General features: G+C 40.7%; 2 protein-coding genes across 5 annotated transcripts in view; one reads left to right on the forward strand and one right to left on the reverse strand.

Moving 5' to 3' along the window:
- LOC119897675 (polypeptide N-acetylgalactosaminyltransferase 1-like) overlaps positions 1-17,626 on the reverse strand; it is a gene marked incomplete at its 3' end in the record, with an annotated part of 54,101 nt that extends 36,475 nt beyond the window's left edge. For 2 of the 4 annotated variants that reach the window (XM_038711556.1, XM_038711558.1), the window contains 1 exon segment: positions 2,795-3,272. 4 annotated transcript variants of the gene reach the window in all.
- Positions 521-24,349, forward strand: LOC119898282. The gene is made up of 3 exons (XM_038712469.1): positions 521-638; positions 22,453-22,895; positions 23,739-24,349. Exons 1-3 carry the CDS (start codon positions 521-523, stop codon positions 23,898-23,900), a joined length of 723 nt encoding a protein of 240 aa, XP_038568397.1. The 3' UTR covers positions 23,901-24,349.
- Positions 24,350-24,358: the final 9 nt, after the last annotated feature.

Genomic DNA, 24,358 nt, shown 5'->3' on the forward strand with positions numbered 1-24,358 from the left:
GAGAAACTGGTGCCACAGTTTCACACATCTTTCATGATTGATGATGAATTAACTGCTTCTCAACGTAGCTGTTGATTCAATTTATGTCAATCAAGTAATTGATTAAATGAGCGATTGTTTCAGCACTAGCTGCATTTTTAATCATTTTCACTTTCACTTCACATGCCTGTATGGAGTCTTAAGCAGATTGCTGGTAATCAGATAACAGAACAAAGAGTGGAACTACATCAAGTTCAACTCAAGAGATATTAACTGTGCTTTAGAGCTAAAATTCTAACAGATAAGAATATTTCTCTGCTGCTAATGTCAGGTCTCATTGGCTGTGCAGGCAGAGGCTTAATGTTTCACGGTCTATTTATGTAAGCAATGACAACATAACAAAGCAGGGTGACCTAAGTTTTTGGGGTTGGCTGGTATGGGCTCTTGCATACTGTGTACTAAGTGTGTGTGCACCCATGTGTCTGTTTATGTGTGTGTTTGCTTGTGCGTCTGATCCGGCTCTAGTCTGGAAGGAAGAACAATGGCATTCCTGTGCTCCAAGCTCCAGGTGGCTGTGGAAACCCAATCCCAAACCGAGCCTCGCTGGCACACAGAGTGCCGGGAACGCCGAATGCTGCTGCCTCCCTCCGGAGACATGGGCCAGAATAGAGCTATTGTTCCAGACCAGCTCAGAGCAATAACTGCACCACAGCCACCCTCCATGACAAACACACTCACAAACACCAGAAAGATATCAGGGGGAATATCAGTGATTTTCACCTTTAGATATTTCACTTTCAATTTAAAATACTGAGCAGCAAAATTAAGGAAAAAAAAACTAGTCTGCTCATTACTGACCATGATTAAAAACAAAATAAAACATCTTGGTTTCATTTCTGCACATGCCTTTTAATTGGGAGTTTCATAAAGACAAATTCCAAAGCATGCTATGATGATTATTACCACCTGTATTACCGTTTCACAGTGGTAACCCACACACATTTCTATACGAGCTAAAACCACAGTGATGTACCGATTACTGCACACATTTTATGTTTATACATGCCGAGGGCCCTCATTGATGTCATTCACCTCTTGCTATAAATCTCTGTCCCAAAGATTAGCCAAAATGTTCCCAATTTGCAAAAATCTCAAATCAAACCCTCACAAATTTGGGAGCAGAGGGGCACATACACAAAAGCGGGCACATCTGCTGACGCCGGAACACACAGTCAACAGACACACACAGGGCAGGAAACACATCGAACAGACTCCACAGCCTTGAAATGAGGAACATGATTCATTTCCTTTTCAATGCTGGACAGTCATGCCTTAACACAGGGCTGAGTTTGGTTATTACACAGCTCTGAGGCGAGGTCCTGAACTTGACACACATACACCCCAAGTCTGGAACAACGCATGTGTGGAGAATTGCAAGTCACATGTGCTGTATACATTTCAAGGCAACAACTATATTTTTACAGTACTGACATACGTGGTCAAGAGTCAGTGCTTATTTTATGTAGTTTAGCTGTACCACACAGCTGTTGAAAACATGGGCAATGCCAGCAGCTCATGTTCAGGCACCCCGGGACCCATGCTACAGGTAGCACAAAGGTACGGCAGCCTCCTTCCAGCTACACAGCATATTCCCCTACTACATATGAAAAGGCAATGCCACACAAACAGGGGATAAATAATACATGCTCCTCTTTTCTCTCCCTTTAAGGAACATGGCAGATTAATTTAATTGGCTCCCTGTCAATCCTACAACTTCATCTGTTCTGCAAGCACAAACTCTAGCAGGACTGATAGTGAATCAATTAACTTACTCTTGAAATAATTACAGCATTGTTAATGCATGCTCACTCAGGAGTCCCTCTTTCTCACACACACACACACACACACACACACACACACACAGGGCAGGCCCCACGTGCTTCAACCAAACCTTATAAAAGGTCTGTTCTTGACTGAATTACATGAAATGTAATTAACCTCTGTTCAACAGAGGGGGAGGAGCACAAAAACTACAACCAAACAACGAAGGAATTAGGTTTAATCTGGCCACTAGTTATTTTCCTCCGACACACATCACGCAAAGCTAAATCATTTGACCTCTATCAGGACACAGGAGACACAACAAGCACCAAATAAGGGTTAAATTCCGGGCGAACAGCTCATCTTTCCAGGCGGTGATGGAAAACGGAAGCTCGGAAAGTTCAGATAAATGAAGAAACGTGCATCATGACTAGTAGGATCATTATGCTCAACTTTAAACATGAACTGATTTTAATGTAGTTATATAGGGGTGTTAACGCTGGTCGTTTAGGCTAGGCTATATAACTATCTAAACAATCATTTGGATAGACAGGAAAATTCGCTGCAGTCAAATGCGTAAAGGGTGAGAAAATGTTAACCTGGGCCATTCACGGCAAATCGACATTCAACAGTAAAAGATAACATAAGATTGCTTAGAAAGTATTTATGGGCTGCATTATTGTCGACAAATCTGGCATTCATTCAATTTAACAACCAGTAACGTTATATGCCAGACTGGTTTTGGGAATGCAATTATCGGCGAATTAGCTTGGAAGTAAAGTGACAATTTGTGTGTTTAACGTTGAGCCGCATCACATCCCCGTTGCTTGGCTGCTTCTGTCAACAAGAGCCCTTGTGCCTTCCATAGCGCCTGTCTGCTGCTGCCAGATAACGTTGGTGGCTCACTGCTCAGACACAAACCCGCGGTTTACAGTGTAGCTGAAAAAAAACAACAATTATAATGCAGTGTTTTTCACATATATTTCTCGCTTACCTGGATTGCCGGGGCGCCTCAATCCACCGCTGTGGCGCAACTGACCGCAGGCTAGCTAGGAGGCAGAAAACGGACGCCGATTCGCTACAAAGTATCACAGCTAAATTAGCGGGCTAGCTTAGCTTAGCGAGCTATCGATGGAGGGGGGAGTATGGTTCTCTCTGTGTCGTCGAGGCGAACCAGTTACCTAATAATAAAAAAACAAGCCCAGGATGAGACGTTTCACACGTTGAACGCGACTATAAGAGCACCGTCCAGTGTCAAAAGGCGGTATCAGAGGAGACGTCCATTTGAAAAGACCGTGAATATGACTAACGTTCTGGGTCAGTCGGCTGTAGCGCTATGCGGTGCGTGCTCTCTCTCTCTCTCCGGGCGGACGCGCTGCCTCTGCCTGGCCTGGGTCTGTCTGACTGAGAGAAAGAGAGATAGAGAGAGAGGAGCTTGGCTGCTGATGTGCGGCGCAAACAGAGGCAGCATCGTTGCTCATCCCTCCCTTCATTACCTCAACCCGGAAGAAATACTAAAACTGTTCCCATCCCCTTAATCGTTGTCCAATTTTTTTTCAACTCCATCCATATGCTGTTCTGCCCATCAACGTGGATCTAGTCGGGAGCTGGTCCACAAGCATATTAATTTGTCTTTGGGTTATTAAAACCTATTTGACAGAAAAGCATATACATAACAGAAAGATATTGCCTGAGCTTTGTTTAAGAGTAGGCCTACACTGCAAAAGTTATATTTTATTCCCAACGCCAAGTGTAGACCTAAACATACAGCAGGAATTGAAGGATGTGTCAAAGCAACTTCCAGAATGCAGCATGGTACATAACTATTTTGATCTGCATTTTCAGACTCAGTGTTTATATTCACAGATGGCTCCAAAGATCGTGATAAAGGGCGTGCAGGTGCAGCAGTTTATATTAAGAAAAGATTATCTGATCATGTGTCAGTATATACCACAGAATTGACGGCAATATTACTGGCCCTGCAGTGGATAGAAGAGAGGGAAACAAATAATATTGTTATTGCATCTGATAGCTTGTCTGCACTTATGAGTATCAAATCTGGCAAATCATCATTTAGATAATATCATCAATGACATATTCATTATATTGTACAGGATAGAGCTAAAAGGTTTATCCACATGCTTTCTTTGGGTTCCTGCTCATGTTGGTGTGGTGGGAAATGAGCAGGTGGATATCCTGGCCTAAGGAACACTCAAAATCAAACATGTAGGCTATACCTAAAGACCCCATTAACTAAAGATGAAGCTAAGACATTTATCAGGACATATGCAGTATGGCAGGAGCATTGGGACAACAGTGAAACTGGAAGGCATTTATATAATGTATAGAGGGATGAAAATTTAATCACTCGTCTGAGAATAGGACATACAGGTCTCAACCATTCATTATATAAAATAGGCAAGCACCCAACTGGGAAATGTATAGCCTATATTGTAACCAATCAGAAACAGTTGAACATGTTCTCCTTCAGTGTAGGAGATACACTATCAAGAGGGATCGCCTCTTTCAGTCATTATGCAAGGCAAAGCATCCTGATGTCTCATTGTCAGGTCTCTTGGGGAAAACCACAGGCAAGATATATTGTTATATCATTAGTTAGTTAGTTTTGTGTATAGTTTCTTAAAGACACTGATTTAGATAAAATAATTAAATTAGTTTTTTTTCCCTGTTTTGTTTATTCATTTTATTTATTTTTCTGCTTAAACGCTTGTTGCACTCACCAGTCCAGTTGGTGGTAGTAATGCACCATTAAACTGGTTTGCCAACCATCAATAAACATAAAAGAAGAAGGAGTAACGTTTCAAAATGTAACACAAATCACACCAATGACCAAGTCAGAATTTAAAAATCAAACAGCAAACAGTCATATAGTGTAGTGTAATAGTAATTCCAAAGCACCCTTGTAACCTTTTATTAGTATGTCTAGATCTACTCCATATGAAGAGTGCAATAAGATAACTTTTGTTATGAATTCGCACTTTTTTAATAAAACTGAATTGAATTAACCCCTACAGTCTATCTTGCTGCTGCTTCACATTTATAAGACAGGAGTTTCAACTTGAACTTCCTGTTCTATAACTTTCATTGTTTTACATGAGAAAAAAACTATTTAAATGAGAGTGATGTGGCCTAAGTGTTGCTAAAGAGAAAGATGAACCACATGGGTAACAGAGCAATAAAATAATTTAAGACAAATCATTCAGTAAATCATCCAAGTGAATTAAAGATCAATGTCATCCACCTTTTTGCATGAGTAGGCAGTAGTAAGTATTCGTATAGGCCTATAACTATTGGCTAAAACTGGCCCAGTTTATCCTGTCTTAACCAAACAAAGAAAATCTTATCAACACTTTGACCCACAGGGAAGCTGCTGCTTTTCATGCAGAAAACAGGAATTTCCAGCACACACACTAAACATCACAAAAACATGTCTTCTGGTCTTGTAGCCTTATGAACTGGTAGCACACCAACTTGTGTGAAATAGAAGAACAAGGCATGCTAATGAAAGCTTTTGTTACTTCTCCCATTCAGAGCAAACACACATTCAAACCAAAGTGTTTCAAAGTTTTGCGCATTCTTTCAGAGCCAAAGCCAACACCTGTCTGATTCCAACACCAACAATCTGGTCGATCACTTCAATCATATCTGCTTGTCGTCACTAAATATTACTGTTCCTCTAAAGGTTAGGCCTACGTCTAAAGCTAGTAAGCAACCCTGGATAAATGACAGCATTCGCAGCCTAAAAAGGGAATGCAGGAAAGCAGAGCGCAGATGGAAAATATCCAGTCTCCAAGTCCATTACCTCAGTCTGAAGGATTTATTAATTAACTACAATAACATGGTTAAGGATGCGAGAACACATTATTTTTCTGAACTCATTATTACACATAAACAAAATCCCAGGTTTCTGTTTAAGACTGTGGATCAGCTGGTAAACCCAACCCCTCCTTGTGCCTCAGCTGGAAGTAATCATGACTGTGAATTGTTTTTAATCTTATTTTACCAATAAGGTGGTGTCAATCAGAGGCTCTATTACCCCCACAGCCTCTTACTCAGAGGTCCCTCACCAGCAACAAGAGAGTTTTAACCAGTTTTATCCCATCGACTTGTCTGAGCTTTTAAAAATAGTATCACAAATGAGAGTGTCCTCCAGCCCACTTGATGTAATACCTACAAAGTTTTTACCAAAAGTAATGGATTCTGTTGGGCCCCATTTGATCTCTGTTTTTAACAGCTCCCTATCTACTGGTTGTGTCCATGATTATTTTAAAACGGCCTGTGTGAACCCACTTTTAAAGAAACCTGGTTTAGATCCCTCCCTCCATCAAAATTTTAGACCAATTTCAAAACTACCTTTTATTGCAAAGATTTTAGAAAGAATTGTGTCCAAACAGCTGCTCATTGTACTGGAAAATAACAAATTATTTGAAAAGTTTCAGTCTGGTTTTAGGAAGTACCACAGCACTGAGACTGCCCTGCTTAAAGTCACCAATGACATTTTAATGTCTGCTGATGAAGGCATGTGCTCAGTCCTGTTACTCCTGGACCTTAGCGCTGCTTTTGACACCATTGATCACAACATCATGTTAGACAGACTGAGGCACTGAGTGGGGATCTCTGGTACTGCCCTAGAATGGTTTTTCAATTCAGTTCAGTTCAATTTTATTTATATAGCGCCAAATCACAACAACAGTTATCTCACAGCGCTTTTCATAATCTAGACCATACTCTATGATGCTATTTACAGAAGCCCAACAGTTCCCACCAAGAGCAAGCACTAGGCGACAGAGGAAAGGAAAAACTTCCTTTTAAGAGGCAGAAACCTCGAGCAGAACCATAGCTCAGGGTGGGCGGCCATCTGCCTCAACCGGTTGGGGTGAAGGAGAGAGAGGGAGAGAGAGAGAGAGAGTGCAGGAGAGGAACAGAGAGAAAAAGAGAGGGATGGAAGGAGAGAGAGAGGGGAGGGAGGCAGCCTACACAATATGCACACAGATGTACAGACAGTAAAGGTGATGTTGCTATAGACTAAATGAAAAATGGTACCGATATTTATAGTAGTGTTAATGGTAATAGTCGTAATGTTAATGATTGTAATAACAATAGGACTATTAACAATAGTCGTTGCAGCAGAGGGTGTCGAGAAGGAACACGCGGGCAGCAGGTGACCCGCAGCCACAGATCCAGACTCCACAGCTCCAGAGCCAGAAAACCTGCAGGAAGTGATAGGAGGAGAGAGGAGAGGGACGAGAAAGCACAAGACTACCGGAAAGGGGAGAAGTTGTGTTAGTAACATACAATAATGGGATGAGGTTGCATACAGAGGGAGAAAAAGTAGAGGAGAGAGGAGCTCAGTGCATCATAGGAAATCCCCCGGCAGTCTAGGCCTATAGCAGCATAACTAAGGGATGGTTCAGGACTCACCTGAGCCAGCCTTAAGTCTTAAGCCTACTCTTAAATGTGGAGATGGTGTCTGCCTCCTGAACCCAAACTGGAATCTGGTTCCACAGGAGAGGAGCTTGATAGCTGAACGCTCTGACTCCTAGTCTACTTTTAGAGACTCTAGGAACCACAAGTAACCCTGCATTCTGGGAGCGCAGTGCTCTGGTGGGGTAGTAAGGTACTATGAGCTCTTTAAGATAAGATGGTGCCTGACCATTAAGAGCTTTGTAGGTAAGAAGAATGATTTTAAATTCTATTCTGGATTTTACTGGAAAACAATGCAAAGAAGCTAAGACAGGAGAAATATGATCTCTTTTCCTGGTTCCTGTCAGAACACGTGCTGCAGCATTCTGGATCAGCTGAAGAGTCTTAACGGACTTTTTCGAGCAGCCTGATAATAAGGAATTGCAGTAATCCAGCCTAGAAGTAACAAATGCATGGACTAGTTTTTCTGCATCATTTTTAGACTGTATGTTCCTGATTTTCGCAATATTACGTAGGTGAAAAAAGGCGGTCCTTGAAATTTGCTTAATGTGAGACTTAAACGACATGTCCTGATCAAAGATAACTCCAAGATTCCTCACAGTGGTGCTGGAGGCCAGGGCGATGCCATCAAGGGAAACTATATCTTTAGATAATGCGTCACGGAGGTGCTTAGGCCCCAGAACAATAACTTCAGTTTTATCTGAGTTTAACATTAGAAAATTACAGGTCATCCAGGTTTTAATATCCTGAAGGCACATTTGAAGTTTAGCTAACTGATGAGTTTCATCTGCTTTGATCGATAGATATAACTGAGTATCATCTGCATAACAATGAAAGCTTATGGAATATTTCCTGATAATATTGCCTAAAGGAAGCATATATAAAGTGAAGAGGATTGGTCCGAGGACAGATCCTTGAGGAACTCCATGACTAACTTTGGCGTGCATGGAGGACTCATCGTTAACATGTACAAACTGAAATCGATCTGATAAATAGGACTTAAACCAGCTTAGAGCGGTTCCTTTAATGCCAATGAAATGTTCCAGTCTCTGTAATAGGATCTGATGGTCAATGGTATCAAATGCAGCACTAAGATCTAATAAAACCAGTACAGAGACAAGTCCTTTGTCTCATGCAATAAGGAGGTCATTAGTAATTTTCACCAGTGCTGTCTCTGTGCTATGATGAGCTCTAAATCCTGACTGAAAATCCTCAAATAAACTATTGCTCTGTAGAAAGTCACACAGCTGTTTAGCAACTGCTTTCTCCAGAACCTTAGAGAGAAATGGAAGGTTAGATATAGGTCTATAGTTGGCTAAAACATCAGGATCAAGTTTGAGCTTTTTCAGAAGAGGTTTAATTACAGCTACTTTAAAGTACTGTGGTACATAGCCTGTTGATAGAGATAGATTGATCATATCTAGTATAGAAGTGCTGACTAAGGGTAAAACATCTTTAAGCAACCTAGTCGGGATGGGGTCTAAGAGGCAGGTTGATGGTTTAGATGAAGAAATTATTGGAGTTAGTTGGTAAAGATTGAGGGAAGCAAAACAGTCTAAACATATATCTGGCTTTACAGCTGTTTCTAAGGTTCCTGAGTTAAGAGATAAGTCGGTGCCAGTTGAGGGCAGGTCTTGGTGAATTTTGTCTCTAATAGCTAGAATTTTATCATTAAAGAAGCTCATGAAGTCGTAACTACTGAGAGCTATAGGAATACTTGGCTCAATAGAGCTGTGACTCTCTGTCAGCCTGGCTACAGTGCTGAAAAGAAACCTGGGGTTGTTCCTATTTTCCTCTATTAATGAAGAGTAGTACGCTGCTCTGGCATTACGGAGGGCCTTCCTATAAGTTTTAAGACTATCTTGCCAAATTAAACAAGAATTTTCCAGTTTGGTAGAACGCCAATTCCTCTCAAGTTTCCGCGATATTTGCTTTAATTTGCTAGTTTCAGTATTATACCATGGAGCTAACCGTCTTTGTTTTAGTATTTTCTTTTTTAGAGGGGCTACAGAGTCGAGTGTCATTCGCAGCGAGCCTGCAGCACTATCAACAAGATGATCAATTTGGGAGGGACTGAAACTAGCATAGGAGTCCTCCGTTACTTTGTGACTTGATAATGAATTTAGAGCTGATGGAATCGCATCCTTAAATTTAGCTACAGCACTATCAGACAGACATCTTGTATAGAATTTTTTGCCCAATGGCGTGTAGCTCAGCAGTACAAACTCAAAAGTTATCAAACAGTGGTCGGATAAAGAGGGATTCTGTGGGAACACCACTAAATGTTCAATTTCAATACCATACACCAAAACAAGGTCGAGGGTGTGGTTAAAACAGTGAGTCGGTTCATGAACACTCTGAGAGAAGCCAATGGAATCTAACAGAGAGATAAACGCAGTACTAAAGCTGTCATTCTCAACGTCCACATGAATATTAAAATCCCCTACAATAATAACTTTGTCCGTTTTAAGGACTAAAGTTGACAAAAACTCTGCAAATTCAGATAAGAATTCAGAGTACGGACCAGGTGCTCGGTACACTATAACGAAGAGAATTGGTTGCAGTGATTTCCAACTTGGGTGTGAAAGACCAAGAACAAGGCTTTCAAATGAGTTATAATTTAGTTTAGGTTTAGAGCTGATTAGTAGGCTAGAGTCGAAGATAGCTGCAACTCCACCTCCTCGGCCTGTGCCTCGAGGAATGTGAGTATTAATATGACTGGGAGGGGTGGATTCATTTAGGCTAACATATTCTCCATCACCCAGCCAGGTTTCACTGAGACAAAATAAATCAATATCATAATCTGATATTAGTTCATTTACTAGTACAGCTTTAGAAGAGAGAGATCTGATGTTTAAGAGTCCACATTTAACTCTCCTATTCGTTTGCACTATTGCTCTTGTGGTTTTAATTTTTATGAGGTTTTTATGCACAGCTCCTCTTCTGTTTACCTTTTTAAATAATTTCGATGGTCGGGGGGCAGACACCGTCACTATAGGATTTTCACTAAGTAACTCCTGAAATGGAGGAGCAGAGAAGTGTGTTAGACTGCAACTCTGCCTCCTGGTCTCAACTCTGGGTTGCCATGGATTTGGTTCACTAATAAACTTGGCCAGATTTCTAGAAATGAGAGCTGCTCCTTCCCAAGTGGGATGGATGCCGTCTCTCCGGATCAGACCAGGTCTTCCCCAGAAAGTCTGCCAATGATCTACAAAGCCCACATCGTTTGCTGGACACCACCTCGACAACCAGCGGCGGAATGACGGTTTCATCCTACCTGTCAAATTGGAAGTTTTGCGTGTCTGTAAACAACTGTCTCTTCGTTCTGTCCAGTTAAATATGGTGTGCCTCAGGGGTCGGTCGGACCCATTTTGTTTTCCTTGTATCTGCTTCCCCTTGGACATATTATCCATAAACATGGTATTTCTTTTCATATTTATGCTGATGACACACAAATGTACTTGCCCATCAGATCCTCAGACCCTGGAATGCTGTGTTCACTTACAAACTGTCTTTGTTAAGTTAAAAAATGGATGTCAAATAATTTCCTCCAGCTGAACTCAGACAAAACAGAAATCCTGGTCATCGGGTCTCAGCAGATGGCAAAACAAATACTGCCATCTGCTGGTTCCCTAGTAAATCACATTAAGCCTGTTGCAAAGAACCTTGGTGTTTGGTTTGATAGTAATTTAAATTTCGAGCAGCACACCACAAAGCTTCAAAGCAAATCATGTTTTTATCAACTTAGAAATATAGCAAAAATTCGATCTATGTTAACTTTTAAGGATACCAAGACCATTTTACACGCCTTCATCTCATCACGCCTGGATTATTGCAACAGCCTTTTCACTTGTTTAACCCAAAAATCAACTGATCGACTCCAGACTGTCCAGAACTCAGCTGCCAGGCTTTTAACCAGAACAAAGAAATATGACCACATTACCCCTATTTTAGCTTTACTACACTGGCTCCCAGTATGTTTTAGAATTTAGAACTGATTTAGAACTTTAAAATTTTATTGATCACTTTTAAAGCTCTTCATGGCCTCTCGCCTTGTTATATTTCTGACCTTTTAGTCCCATACGCACCAGTACGTACCTTGAGATCCTCGGGCAGAGGTCTGCTGTCTGTTCCAGAGTCTCGACTGAAAACTAAAGGGGACAAAGCGTTTGCTGTCAGGGCCCCGAGGCTCTGGAACAGCCTGCCCGAGGAAATCAGGTCAGCTGAGTCAGTGAACTCTTTTAAGTCCCTTCTTAAAACATACTTTTATAGGAGAGCCTTTCCCGATCTTATTTTACTTTATTTTATCCCTTTTATGTTATTCTATTTTACTTATTTTATATTTATCTTAAACGTGTATTTTAGTCTTTTCAATGTTTTCTTGCTTTTATCTTGTATTGTTTCTGTATTATTGTTTTTTTTGGGTATTATTGTCTTTACACTTTGTAACTTGTTTTTGAAAAGTGCTCTACAAATAAAGATTATTATTATTATTATTATTATTAATAATCAAAACTGCTTCATATTCCCACGGTCTTATAAGGCCATTAGATAATACAATCTTGATTGTGCAGAGAAGTTTCATATCTTTTGTTTTTCATATCTTTGATTTTATGTTTCAATACCTGTGTAAGGGTATTTGTACACATAAACCCTCAAAGCACTGGTGGAACTGGGGGGAAAATCCAACAGGTCAGTATGACAGATGGCAATAACTTTAACCTGTTTTATGGGCCACTACTTGCAAACAATCCATCAATCCAATAAGGCATAAAAAATTGGGCTGAAAAAAGCAGAGAAAAGAGAGTGGGGGAAACAATTGGCTCCTCTTTTGACCACAAGGAAGAGGTGTTTTTATGGCATATAGGATACTCTCAGTTACAAAAAGCTGTAAATAAGATGTCAACAGTATAGCTCACTATTACCTGTTCCATCAGGGGAGTGTTTAAACGTCTTGACTGCAGGCATAACCTTTTTTTGTCACAATTTATTGCTGGAAAAAAGAGAAGCACTTGGGAGTGCTCAGACTGTTGCCAGTGCCAGAGCTAGCTGCCTGACTCAGTCCAGTTCCTTCAATTGATATTGTTTTATTAACCACTGATTCATGTGGATGGTATACTTTGTTACTGATTGGCAACACATTCCTGGGGTGTAATTCCATGAAAGATTCAAGGTGGCCAATATACAGTACGATGTGCAAGATATGATGTCAGTCCTTTTTTTTCAGGGTTAACTTGCACATGCAAATTGGTTTGTGTCAGCATCTGCTATACTTTTGTTGCACATAATGAAGTCAGTGAGGAGCTGTGTCTCATTTTTATGACTCATCGCTCTACCTGCACAGACAGAAAACACTCTGCCCGGACTTGATGAGATATGAATCGCAATACAGCTGCACTTCCAGGTCAGGTCATGCAGAATGTATTCAGGAAGCGAGATTCAGCACGGTAAAAGATTAAATATGTGATACCCACACACTATTTGCATTCTCCTCTGACAAGCTTGCCATCTTGTATTAGTCATTATACATCTGCAAAAGGTTCTCACAACCTTGGATTTTTGTTGTTGTCTATACTTATAATCCTACACTTTGAAGGGATACCTACAGTCAGCTGCTTTTGGGATGCAGCAAATCCACTTTAAAGCTGCAATGGCTTTCATTTGATAAAGCAATTCAGTCTCTGTTATTCTTTAGAATTACAGTAAATATTGTCCACATCCTTGGTACAGTATGTGTATATAAGGTAAAGAAGCAGTCTTGGGGCTTTACTTTTAAAAACAGACCTGATAGGAAAAAAAGAAGGGCACTAAACACCCCGTAATGAGAGGCATTCACATTTGTTTTACTCTGATGTAAGGCTAAAATGATTTGTTTCTACTGTTGAAACATACTTTGCATACCCTTTAAATAGTGCAGGTGTTTTGACTATAGCTTTCAGCTGACTCCTTTAATGCCTACTAATATGCAACAGTACAGCTGGAAAGTTGAAAGCACTAGTTGAAAGAGCTAGTGCGGGGCTTCTAAAAAACAAACATAAAAGAGAAAAAGATATCATATATATTATTTATAATCGTATAAATTCAGACTTCAACTTCAATGCATTGTTTGCACTGTCAGCATCATGGACAGCTCAACACTGAAATAATTCAAACAGTTCCTTTAATTAAATACTGAAACTGACATTTTTGCTCAATAAAGGACCAGAAAATGAACAACATGACCTAAATTACAAATGTTTGAAAACATTTTAGAAAATATTTGCGTACATTAAAATATATTTATTTATAGCTGAGACCTTCAACTTTAATTTGCTGTTTGTTTGAAAGTTACAAACACAAGAGTCAAAAGTCTGCCAACCAAACCCACTCTCCCCTACACAGGGACACAGACAGAAGGTCATTCAGAGTTCATACTAAATGGTGCACGCTGTTCATGTTTTTTGTATTGATTTGAATGGCCAGAATAACTTATTTCTAATAGCTATTAACAACAATTTGAGAACATTTTACACTGCAGCAGACAGCAAACTTGAACGCCAACATACTGTATGTCAAAGCAGCCACAGCAACTACACAGTCAACAACAGAAACTAATGGATGAGAACTGCAAAGAGATGAAGAGGGAGAAACAGCACCTGGATGAGAGAGAGAGATGTGACCCACGACCAATTCATCATAGTTTATAATAATGCAGCACAGTGAGGATACAGGCTTTTACAGAGGAGATGAGCGTATATAATGCGGATCGATCTGTCAGAAAATAACTGTGTGCACTAATGCACAATATGACAATAAACACAAATCACTCAATTTTAGAAAACATTTGCGTACATTAAAACATATTTATCTATAGTTGAGACCTTAAACTTTAATTTGGTGTTTGTTCGAAAGTTCTAATATAAGAGTCAAAAGTCTGCCAACCAATCTTGCTCTCCCCTACACAGGGACTCAGACAGAAGGTCATAGTGACTTCATACTAAATGGTGCGCGCTGTTTTTTGTATTGATTTGAATGGACAGAATAACTTATTTCTAATAATTATTAACAGCAATTTGACAACATTTTACACTGCAGCAGACAGCAAACTTGAATGCCCACAACCCGTATGTCAAAGCAGCCACAGCAACAACTGATTGGATGATGTAATGGAAATTTGTCCTTTAGTGAGTCTTATGAAATAAAGACTCTGAGTCTTCTGAAATAAAGACTTCTTGACTTCTGAAATCAAGACAACTTGATTTTTTCCTGTGTTAACATTGCGTGAAGCAGACCCGTCAACAAAGAGAATCAGGTCTGGGTTAGTTAGAGGTGTTTCAGACAGATTTGTACGTGGAGTGCAAACCTGCTCAAGCACAGCAACACAGTTATGATCTTCTCCGTCTCCTGGAATGGGGAGCAAAGTTGCAGGATTTAAAACATTACAGCGTTTGACAGCGATGTTAGGCATATCCAATAGAACAGTGGTGTATCGGAGCCAACGTGCTGTGGAGAGATGAGAGGTCTTCTGTTCATGCAAGATCATAGAAACCGCATGAGGGACCAAAGGGTTAAATCAGAATAACCAACAATGTCACGTGATGCCATGACAGCTTTCTCAGCTGCTGCCACAGCTCTAAGACAACGTGGTAACCCTGCAGCCAGAAAATGTGTCAATGTGTGGTCTGTGATGTAACCAATAATGTGAAATCTTTAAACCTGTAGTGCTCGCGGGTGCACTAATGCATTTACCATCACTCTGTCGCTCTGTTGGTCGGCCTTCATCATAATTTTTTGAAAATGTGGGTGCGTACAGGTCACTGCAGCCTGTAGCAGTGAACAAAAAAGAAAACATGTTTAATATTTCCAAGCACTTCTTGTTTTTTATTAGATATTATTTCACACATCAAATCATCACAAATCAAACTTCAGAGAAGGAGAAAAAGAAACAAAACAACAGCGCAGCGCTCCTTGTCCAGATAATATGTTGCAATAGTTCTCTTTTTTTTTTTTCACTGTCCCTATGCCATAAATAATTAAAACTTGTTGCATCCTGTCCATCAGAATTATGTATTGTGCAGAGTAATGAGTCTATCTGCATGTACCTAAAGGTCTGTGTGTGTCTATGTTTGTGTGTGCAGTGGGGATCAGTCATTAGTGCTCTGATAACTGAAATAAGCGTTTAACAACTATGTAATCAGAATTCATCAACATGATACCATATATGCAACCTGCCCCTCTCTGGGGCTGTTTTCAACATATCATGTAGCAATATTGTCCCCTGCTAGGTTACAGTTACTTTGGCAGTTTCCAAACTCTTTGTGGTTATCATTCATCACCAATGTAGGCTGTTCAGGCTCATCAGCATTTACTAATAAATTAATATAATATTTTGTTGTTTTTTTTGCTTCAATGTGTTTAAGATTTTATTTTTCTGTGAGAAATTGTGACTCACCCGGTGTGTGTGTGTCCAAGCTGTTTCCTGTCACTGGCGTCCGTCCCGCCCCCTCCAGCTCAGTCCCTTTGGATCTGTTTTAGATCTGTCCAGACAATCTCTGTGTACCAATGTCCACCTTTGTCCACTATACTGTACGTTTTCTCGTACTGTGATGGCTTAGAACAGAGTTTTTGATGGCTATTTTCTCACTTTTGTCCTCTTTGTGTAAATCTTCAGCTTGCAGGTCCTCTCGTCTGTCAGTAAGATGCTGTGAAATTCGGCATCTTTATTCCAACAGCAGTTTCAGGCCTTGTCCGGCTCAGAACATGTTCTTTTCCGATGAACTTTATTTCAGACCGCTGTGACCATAAGGTAATGATCATGTGAACTTGGAGAGCTCTACATGATCTGTTCTTGAATGCAAACATGTTGTTGTGATTGGCCTGCATCCCACAGTCTTTACACTTTCCCTTAATTCTAGTTGATATAGCAATCTGCCTTAAATGGTAGATTTCAGCTTGTTTTTTGTTTTTTTTGTTTTTTTTTCCTCTGGACAAGGCTGCATGCTCTTCTGCATCTCTCCTTTCCTTTCTCTTCAAACATGTCTTTAGCTGGTCCAAATATATATATTTTTGAACTAAAACTTACATTTAATACATTTCAACCCACTTATCAAATTGTCCCATAGATGTTTTATCTTTTTCAGTCATATATTTTACAACTGGCAGAAGGATTTAGGAGCTGTTTCCCACTCAGTTTCCCAAATAACCTCTCATCTCTAATGTATGTCTCTCTATGTTTCACATTTTCCTTCACCCTCATTGTAAGGCATTTATTTGGCATACTTCCTTTGCCTTCTCTAACTTTCTGATCCTGCCTTCCACATGGATGACACTTTCAAATGCTTATGTTTAAAATGACACTTTCTTCTTTGTCTTTTTACCCTTAAAAAAAATCACTTTTCTACCTGTTGTAATTGCCTCAAACTGAATAGGAAACAGAATTTATTCAGCAATAATTCTATGTTTTTGTCATTCTTCACCATATTTCTTTTGCATGCATTGTATGATAGGTGAAGAATAATCAGGTCTCTCACCTTTGCTTATTTTGCTCGTTTGACTTCCCATCTCCCACACTATCCTTCTTTGCTTGTACAAGTCTTTTAGGGACTCTAACCCTTTCCTTAGATACAGTCGTCACTGTAAATCCAGATTGTTTATGGCTACAAACTCTGGGAAAAGCGGTCAACAGCGGAAAAAAACAGTCCTCTTCACAGCCCTAAGACTCCAAAATTGCTTGAACAGCGGAGAAACCCTTGTTTTCCTGTTTTTTTAAAATATTTTTTAACTTTATTATTATTATTATTTTATTTTATATTTTTATTGCTCTTCTTTTTGTTCCTTTTTTTTTCTTTTTTTTTTCTGCACAGCCCTGTTTAAACCCCAAAAGGAAATAAAACAGCGGAGAAAAATGTATTTCTGCACGGCCCTTCTCAAACCACGAAATGGTTAGAACAGCGGAGAAATACCTTGTTTCTACACGGCCCTGTTCGAAGCCCCAGATGGTTAGCAGCGGAGAAAAACTTCCTTGTAATTCTGCTCGGCCCTGTTAACTAAGGATCCACGTGTGAGATGGTACAATCAAAATAGCAATCTTAAGCTGAAAGTCTAAAAAAACAAAGAAAAACAAACAAACAAACAAAAAAAGAACAAACGCAATTTTGTGGTTTATTTCAGACACTCACCGTTTTTAAGGACAACGTAGGTCCAACTCCTTTTGAGATGGTAGTGGCAACGGTCCGGGGCACGGACGGTCGACCCTCCCGTCTCTTAAGTCAGTGAGGTGGAGGCTGAGACACTTGACTCCAGGGTGATCAGTCGCCAGCCGTCTCAGGTCCCAGACAAACTTTGCCAAACCATCCCACTTCTGACACCAAATGTAATGGAAATTTGTCCTTTAGTGAGTCTTCTGAAATAAAGATTCCAATCCAGACGTCTTTTAAGGGTTTTATTCTTTGCAAAGGGTCAGACAAACTTACAGAGTGCAAAACAGTCTGCAGAGTGTAAGACAAAGAGCCAGTGAAGAAGCAGGTGACTTTATACTGTAAGGGTATTAAACAGCTATCCAAAGGAGGAAGGGAGTAGGGACCAGCTGTCCTGAGATGAAGGCCTATCAAGGACAGTCTGATAAGAAAACTCTCTAACGAGCATCTTTCCCATGGGAAACTTTACCTAGCTGTAACATAATAAAATAATCAAATACCACACAGTGAAACACTGGTCTATTCTGATGAAGCATGCAGGGTGAAACAGTAAACACAGTAAAATATCAAATATCCATCACAATGAGAACTGCAAAGAGATGAAGAGGGAGAGACAGCGCCTGGACGAGAGAGAGAGATGTGACCCGTGACCAATTCATCATAGTTTATAATAATGCAGCGCAGTGAGGATACAGGCTTTCATAGAGGAGATGAGCGTATATAATGCAGCTCAATCTGTCTGCCTGTCACTGTTAACAGAGACTCCAGTCCGCAGTTTAGTTCATACACTCCACTGATAAACCACAGAACTGTAGAGTAACATAAGGCCTCATGATCAAAGAAAGTTTTCATATCACGTCCACATTTATGTCCATATTCATGCTCTCTCTCTCTCTCTACCATGTCCATGCCTCTAAACATTGAGTGATTTTTCATTTTAAAAGTGGGTGAATTATTCAATTCTAGCATGTCTGTAAGGCCCCTTTGGAGGTCGGAGCCCGTTCAATTCAAACGGTTGAAACATTGCTAAGGCTGCCTGTGACTTCCTCTCCATTAAATTCAAAAAATTAAACAAGGATTCAATGCATCCATACCAGGTACAGCATATGCATGGTCCCTGTGTCTACTTCACTTCAGTTCAATTCAAAACTGGAAAACTGGGCGGGACTTTCAGGCCCAGTACTAAAGTGGTTTGAATCCTACTTAAAGGACAGGGACTACTTTGTGTCTACAAGTAATTAACATCTGAGCAAACAAAAATGACCTGTTGAGTTTCCCACGGCTAAATTCTGGGGCCTCTTCAGTTTAAAATCTAGGCTACATGCTTCTACTGGCTCAGATTATGGAAAACAACAAAATATGTCACCATAGCTATGCAGATGACACACAGTTTGTGCCTAGTAAGTGCAATGAACAAATCCACAATGATGTGACTGAATTTTCTTCAATTAAAAAAAGATAAAACTGATGTCATTGTTTTTGTTGCCAAGGAAGAACGATTGAAAGTCAGTGCTCAGCTTCAATCGGTAATGTTAAAAACCACAAACCAAGCCAGAAATCTTGGTGTAGTCATGGACTCAGTCCTGAATTTAAATAGCCACATTAAGATACTTACAAAGTCAGCCTACTATCACCTGAAGAATATATTAAGGATTAAAGGATTTATGTCTCAGCAGGATTTGGAAAAACTTGTCCATGTACTTACCTTCAGCCGACTCGACTGTACTGCTGTGTTTACAGGTCTCTCTACAAAATTGATCAGACAGCTGCAGCTGATTCAGAATGCTGCTGCTTGAGTCCTCAGTAAGACCAGAAAAGTGAATCACATCACTCCAGTTCTGAGCACTTTACATTGGCTTCCTGTTGGTCAAAGAATTGATTTTAAAATACCGCTGTTAGTTTATAAAGCACTGAATGGTTTAAGGCCAAAATGCATTTCTGATCTTCTGCTACGTTATGAACTATCCACTCAACTCAGGTCATCTGGTCTGTTTTTTGTCCCCAGAGTCATAACTAAACATGGACAAGCAGCGTTCAGTTTTATTTGCATTATATATCTGAAAGAAACTCCCAGAAAACTGCAGGTTCGCTGCAGTTCTTTCAAATAATGGCTGCTGCTTCTGCCTTTTATTAAATAAAATAAAGGCTTATGATTAATATCTTACACTGCACATCTTTTACTGTTTACTGTTTCATCTTATTTAAATTTTCAATTTAATTGTATTTAAATGTCTTTTTATATTGCCTTATGTTGCCTGTACATTTTGCCTTGATGCCGTTTATGTTTTATATAAAGCACTTTGAACTGCCTAGTTGTTGAAATGTGCCAAACAAATAAACTCGTCTTGTCCTGCCTTACACGCACATGCATGCACAAAAACGCGTGAGACTATCCATCCCCATTTCACACATATCCAGCACCAGTCAATGGCCTGCTGACACAAATCAATAAGTTGTGATTCAGGCTGTGGATTACATGTTTCTGGCCTACCACCCAGACTCACTAGAGCAGAAAACTCCACCAACACACTTACATAATATGCTTTTAAATGACATCCCCAGCAGCATGTATGCATATGTGTGTGTGTGTGTGTGTGTCAACTTCACTGCCTTTTTGTGGCTTTTTGTAGCAACAGGACAGTTTGTAGAGGATCGTAAACCGCTTAGAACAACACAAAACAGCTTCCCTTGTTTGACAACAAAGCTCTGTGTTGCACCCAGGTGTGTTTTGACTGTAAGCTTGAGTACAGCTGGTGTAAAATCTTTGACTTTGATGTGACTGGTTCCAGCATGCTGTCTGATACAGTAGGTGGTCTGTTTTTAAGGAAAGTGGTGTGTGGGTCCATTGCCCCACAGTTACAGCTCATAGTTTAACTTCACCCATGAAACATTCATATCTGTTTGCAATTGAGCTCGAACAGAGTCTCTGGATATGTGTTATTCATGTAGCTGGCAGCAGCTGTGTGCCAGTGCTGAAAAATAAATGAGACATTCAGAGAGACCTTCCTCTGAATCAGCATTTCCCCTGTGAGCGTGGCCCTCCAGTCTCAGTACAACAGGACAAGGACAGCAAAGTAGCAGTAAGTCTTCTCTGTGTGTGTCTCAAATACACTCCCACACACACAATAGAACACCAGCATTCCCCCAGTTCATCAAGGTCTGCAAACAGCTCAAAGGGCACTGTGTTAAATTTGGAATGTGATAGATCTTTGTTCTGTGGAGATGTCTGGCTGCTGACAGGTCCTTCCCTGATGGGCCAGTGCAGACTAATGGATAGAAGGCACTTTCCCCTTAAAGGTTTTTGTGCGAAACACAGTGACTGAATGACAAGAGACTAACCGTGTACCTCCCAAGGCATGGTATCCAGCTCTAATCAACCAGCAGATTACCGGAGGCCACCTCAGCCTGCAAAGTTATGCTGACAGGTAGGGAGGGAAAGTTTTCTCTTTTTTTGCCTGAGTAGTGGGTGGAATTTGCAACACACCTGCCAATTTTGGTGAGTTTTTGTCCAGCAGTTTTTGCTGCCCAAATACTTTTAGTGGAGAAAAAGAAGAAGGAAAGAAAGAAAGAAAGAAAGAAGAAGAATGAGGACAAAAACAACTGGGCTCCAGCAGCTTTGCTGCTTGGATCCCTAATTACATTTCTCTGATCGATGCTTTTTTTCTTGTGGAACACTAGATAGTTTTACCTCCTCTGGCGTCTAACACTTTCAGATTCAGATGAAACAATCCAAGAAAATCAGTCTTTTACTAAAACTACACACAATTCATTGCCACACTGAACTTGTGATGAGCGGTAACAAGCAGGCACTGCTTCATTTATGGATTTTTAGCCTAAAAGGTTGGGACACACTGCTTCATAACAATATGTCAAATACATAAATTACATCAACTTAATGTGAATACAATCTATATTTACTGCCTATATTTGGCTTGTTAGTGTACAGCTTATACCTATAATCTTAAGAGAACTGGTTGCAAACTATTGGTACTACGAATGGGCATTCAGTATTTACAATTGACCAAGTGACTTGCTCCTGAGTCACAATGCAAGTCAACAGAACAGGCTGATCAGTTTCTTACATCAATAGTTTGAACCTTCCTGCACTACTGTCAGGAGCACTAATCATTTGTCAAAAACGATTACGCTGAAACAAAATTGGCATTGAAGACAGGAAGTGGGATGTAGGCCTGTGTCTGCATTATTCCAAATTGCAGTGTGCGTACAGACAAGTCAGTATTGTACCCGTGTGTTTGCTTTAGATGCACCACTTACAGCTTTGTTGTTTTTCCTCTGTGAGTTCAACAACAGGGAAAATATAGTCCACATAATGCATCTTTTATTTGACAAAAATCCTTGCAGGGAGCAAAAGTTTATCAAAGGAGCAGAACAACAGCTGGTGCAAAATCTTTCTGAAGAAAAAGTTTACTTAAGTTTTGTTTACATGGTTGTAGTTAATAGTAACAAACGATTAGTTACATGTTATTTTATTGAGATAATGAAATTATTGTTGTACCTTGGAATATGTAAAAAGTTCAAAGCATGTCTGTAAGTGGGTGGAAGTCCTTGTAGGTCAGTACAACAGAGGGCCATAACTTTAGCTTGTTTTCATGGGTAACTACCAACTAAAATAGTATAAATCAAAGAAAGCCTCAGACGCAGCTAATGTAAGGGCTTGTAATTGCTATATTTCACTATATACAGTATTTAAATCAAAACTTCTTGGACTGAAGAAGAAGTATTAAAAAATAGAGTGGAGAAGAACACCTGCTTCTCATTTATTTCTTTAAGATGATAAGTTACATCTAGATCAATAAAAGGCTGTGTGTCGCGGTGGCAGCCCGGCTGTCGGTGAGTGGCCTGTTTCTCCTTTCCCTCACATTCTGGTTTCTCCTGTGCCCCCCCCCCCCCCCCCCCCCCGCCTCTCTCTCTCTCTCTCTCTCTCTCTCTCTCTGTGTGTGTGTCCTCTCCCTCCCTGCTCCGGAGCCCGGCTGGCTACCCACACCTGCACCTCGTTTACCTCCATCCCCAGCCGCCGCACCTGCCAGCCATCAGCCTCATCACAGCCAGTATATCTACCCCGGCTTTCGACTCCATCCTCGCTCGATCGTCGCAGCTCTTGACCTGGTTCACTCACCTCCGCCTCCCAGCTCGGCCAGCCGGCTCTCTCTCTCTCTCTCTCTCTCTCGCTCTCGCTCGCTCGCTCGCTCGCTCGCCTGCCTCCTCCTCCTCCTCTCGCCGCCTCCACGACGCCCTCCGGCTTCTCCTCTCGCACCCCGCCTGGACCCCAGTCTCCGCGCCCTCTCCTATCCGTTTGCCAGCCTCCCTCAAGCCTCCAGCCTAGGTGCCCTCCGTTCCTCCAGCTTCTCGGTTCCCCGTGTCCTCGTCTGCCTCTCCCCCTCCTTCCACCCGCCCTCGCCTCGAACCTCCTTTTCCTCAAGAAACCTCATTTTCTACCCTCAGCGTTGCGTTTGGGTCCGTTCTGTCTCCCACCGTTACACTGTGAAGTAAAATTTAACCAGGTCAAGTAACTCTGCTGCTGATTGTAGAGTGTCACTGTGAACCATCTACAGGAAGTTTAGCAGCTTTACATTTGGGTCCATTGAGTAGCTAAAAAAGTAAATGTATTTGCAGCAAGGACATAGTAAAGTAAATAATTTTGATCAAAACAATTAGGCTAAATATAACCACTGTTGTCCGCCAGAGTGAAGTCAATGTATTGGACACACAAACAATTAACAGCTCTTGTTCTCTACTATCAATGCATTTTTTAAGTTTTGGAAGATTGTCATCCCCCTCCTATGCCTCACAGTAGTTTGGTGCTTTGCTTTTCGGTGACTTTATTCTAAAAATCTCCTGCTGGAAGATGTTTTTATGGTTCCCACCATCAGTAAGAGTCTCTTTGCACAGATTACCTCCAGCTTTCTGTGTGCAGAACTGCTCATGAAACACATGGTGGCAGCAGTGCTCTATCAGCTGCTGAGCCCACTGGTTGCTGTAATATCAATTTCAGTATTCATTTCAGTATAGGGCCTACTAACTTTTTTGTTTGTTATTATTTCTTAATCAGTGAGTTTTTATGTGTGCCTTATGTAAAGCTCTTTGAATTTGATTTTGAAACAATATCTGACTATATACGTGTGTGTAGCATATATATATTTATACACGCTAATATATCACAAGTGCTACACTTAGGCTTCCTCCTATCTCTGCGTGTCCTTATTCTATTCCTTATTTCCAATCCCATTGACTTTAGCTCTTTTTTGACCCACCCGACTAACTCTCTCGCTCTGCTCTCGCTTTGTTTTTGTCTCTCAGCATCATAAAAAAATGTGTCTTCAACTGGGGCCATCCTGGCTACTCGTGTCTGTACATCTTCAGGGTCCATGGGAAGCTGTCAGGCTGAAGACTGAAATAAAGGAGAAGACAGAAGACCAACACCTGGGTGCAGAGCAGAGGTGTGTATATATAGAAAGGTGAGTATATGTCAAGGGGAATGAGACTGCACTACTACCGGTTGGGTGGGGCACCTTGGCCGAGGTGGTGAATCTCGGTACCAGTGAACCCTCATCTCTGCCAGGTCAAAATAAGCTGAAGGAGGCTCCATTTGGCTCAGAGGAGATACAGGGCTGTCTACACCGCAGTGTGAGGGGAATTTTCTGTCCAATTTCCGCAACACAAGCTGTAATCTCTTCTACATGTGCCCAGATATTTTCAGTTTGATTCACTGTAACTGTGGACCGCACGGGATAAACTGGTGTTCAGTCCTGGCTCTGGTTCTCTCTCTGTGTAGTTTGTGTATTCTCTCCGTGTATGTGTGAGTTTACTCCGGCTGCTCCAGTTTCATCCCATACTCTAAAGACATGCAGATTAGGTTAATTAGATGTTTGCATTATTTAAACAATAAAGACCTTTTTATTTACTACGTATTTTTAATG

The sequence above is a fragment of the Micropterus salmoides genome, unplaced genomic scaffold (assembly GCF_014851395.1).
Source record: "Micropterus salmoides isolate LMB-PRFRI ecotype aquatic unplaced genomic scaffold, ASM1485139v1 Ms_hic_scaffold_11, whole genome shotgun sequence".
Classification (NCBI taxonomy): domain Eukaryota; kingdom Metazoa; phylum Chordata; class Actinopteri; order Centrarchiformes; family Centrarchidae; genus Micropterus; species Micropterus salmoides.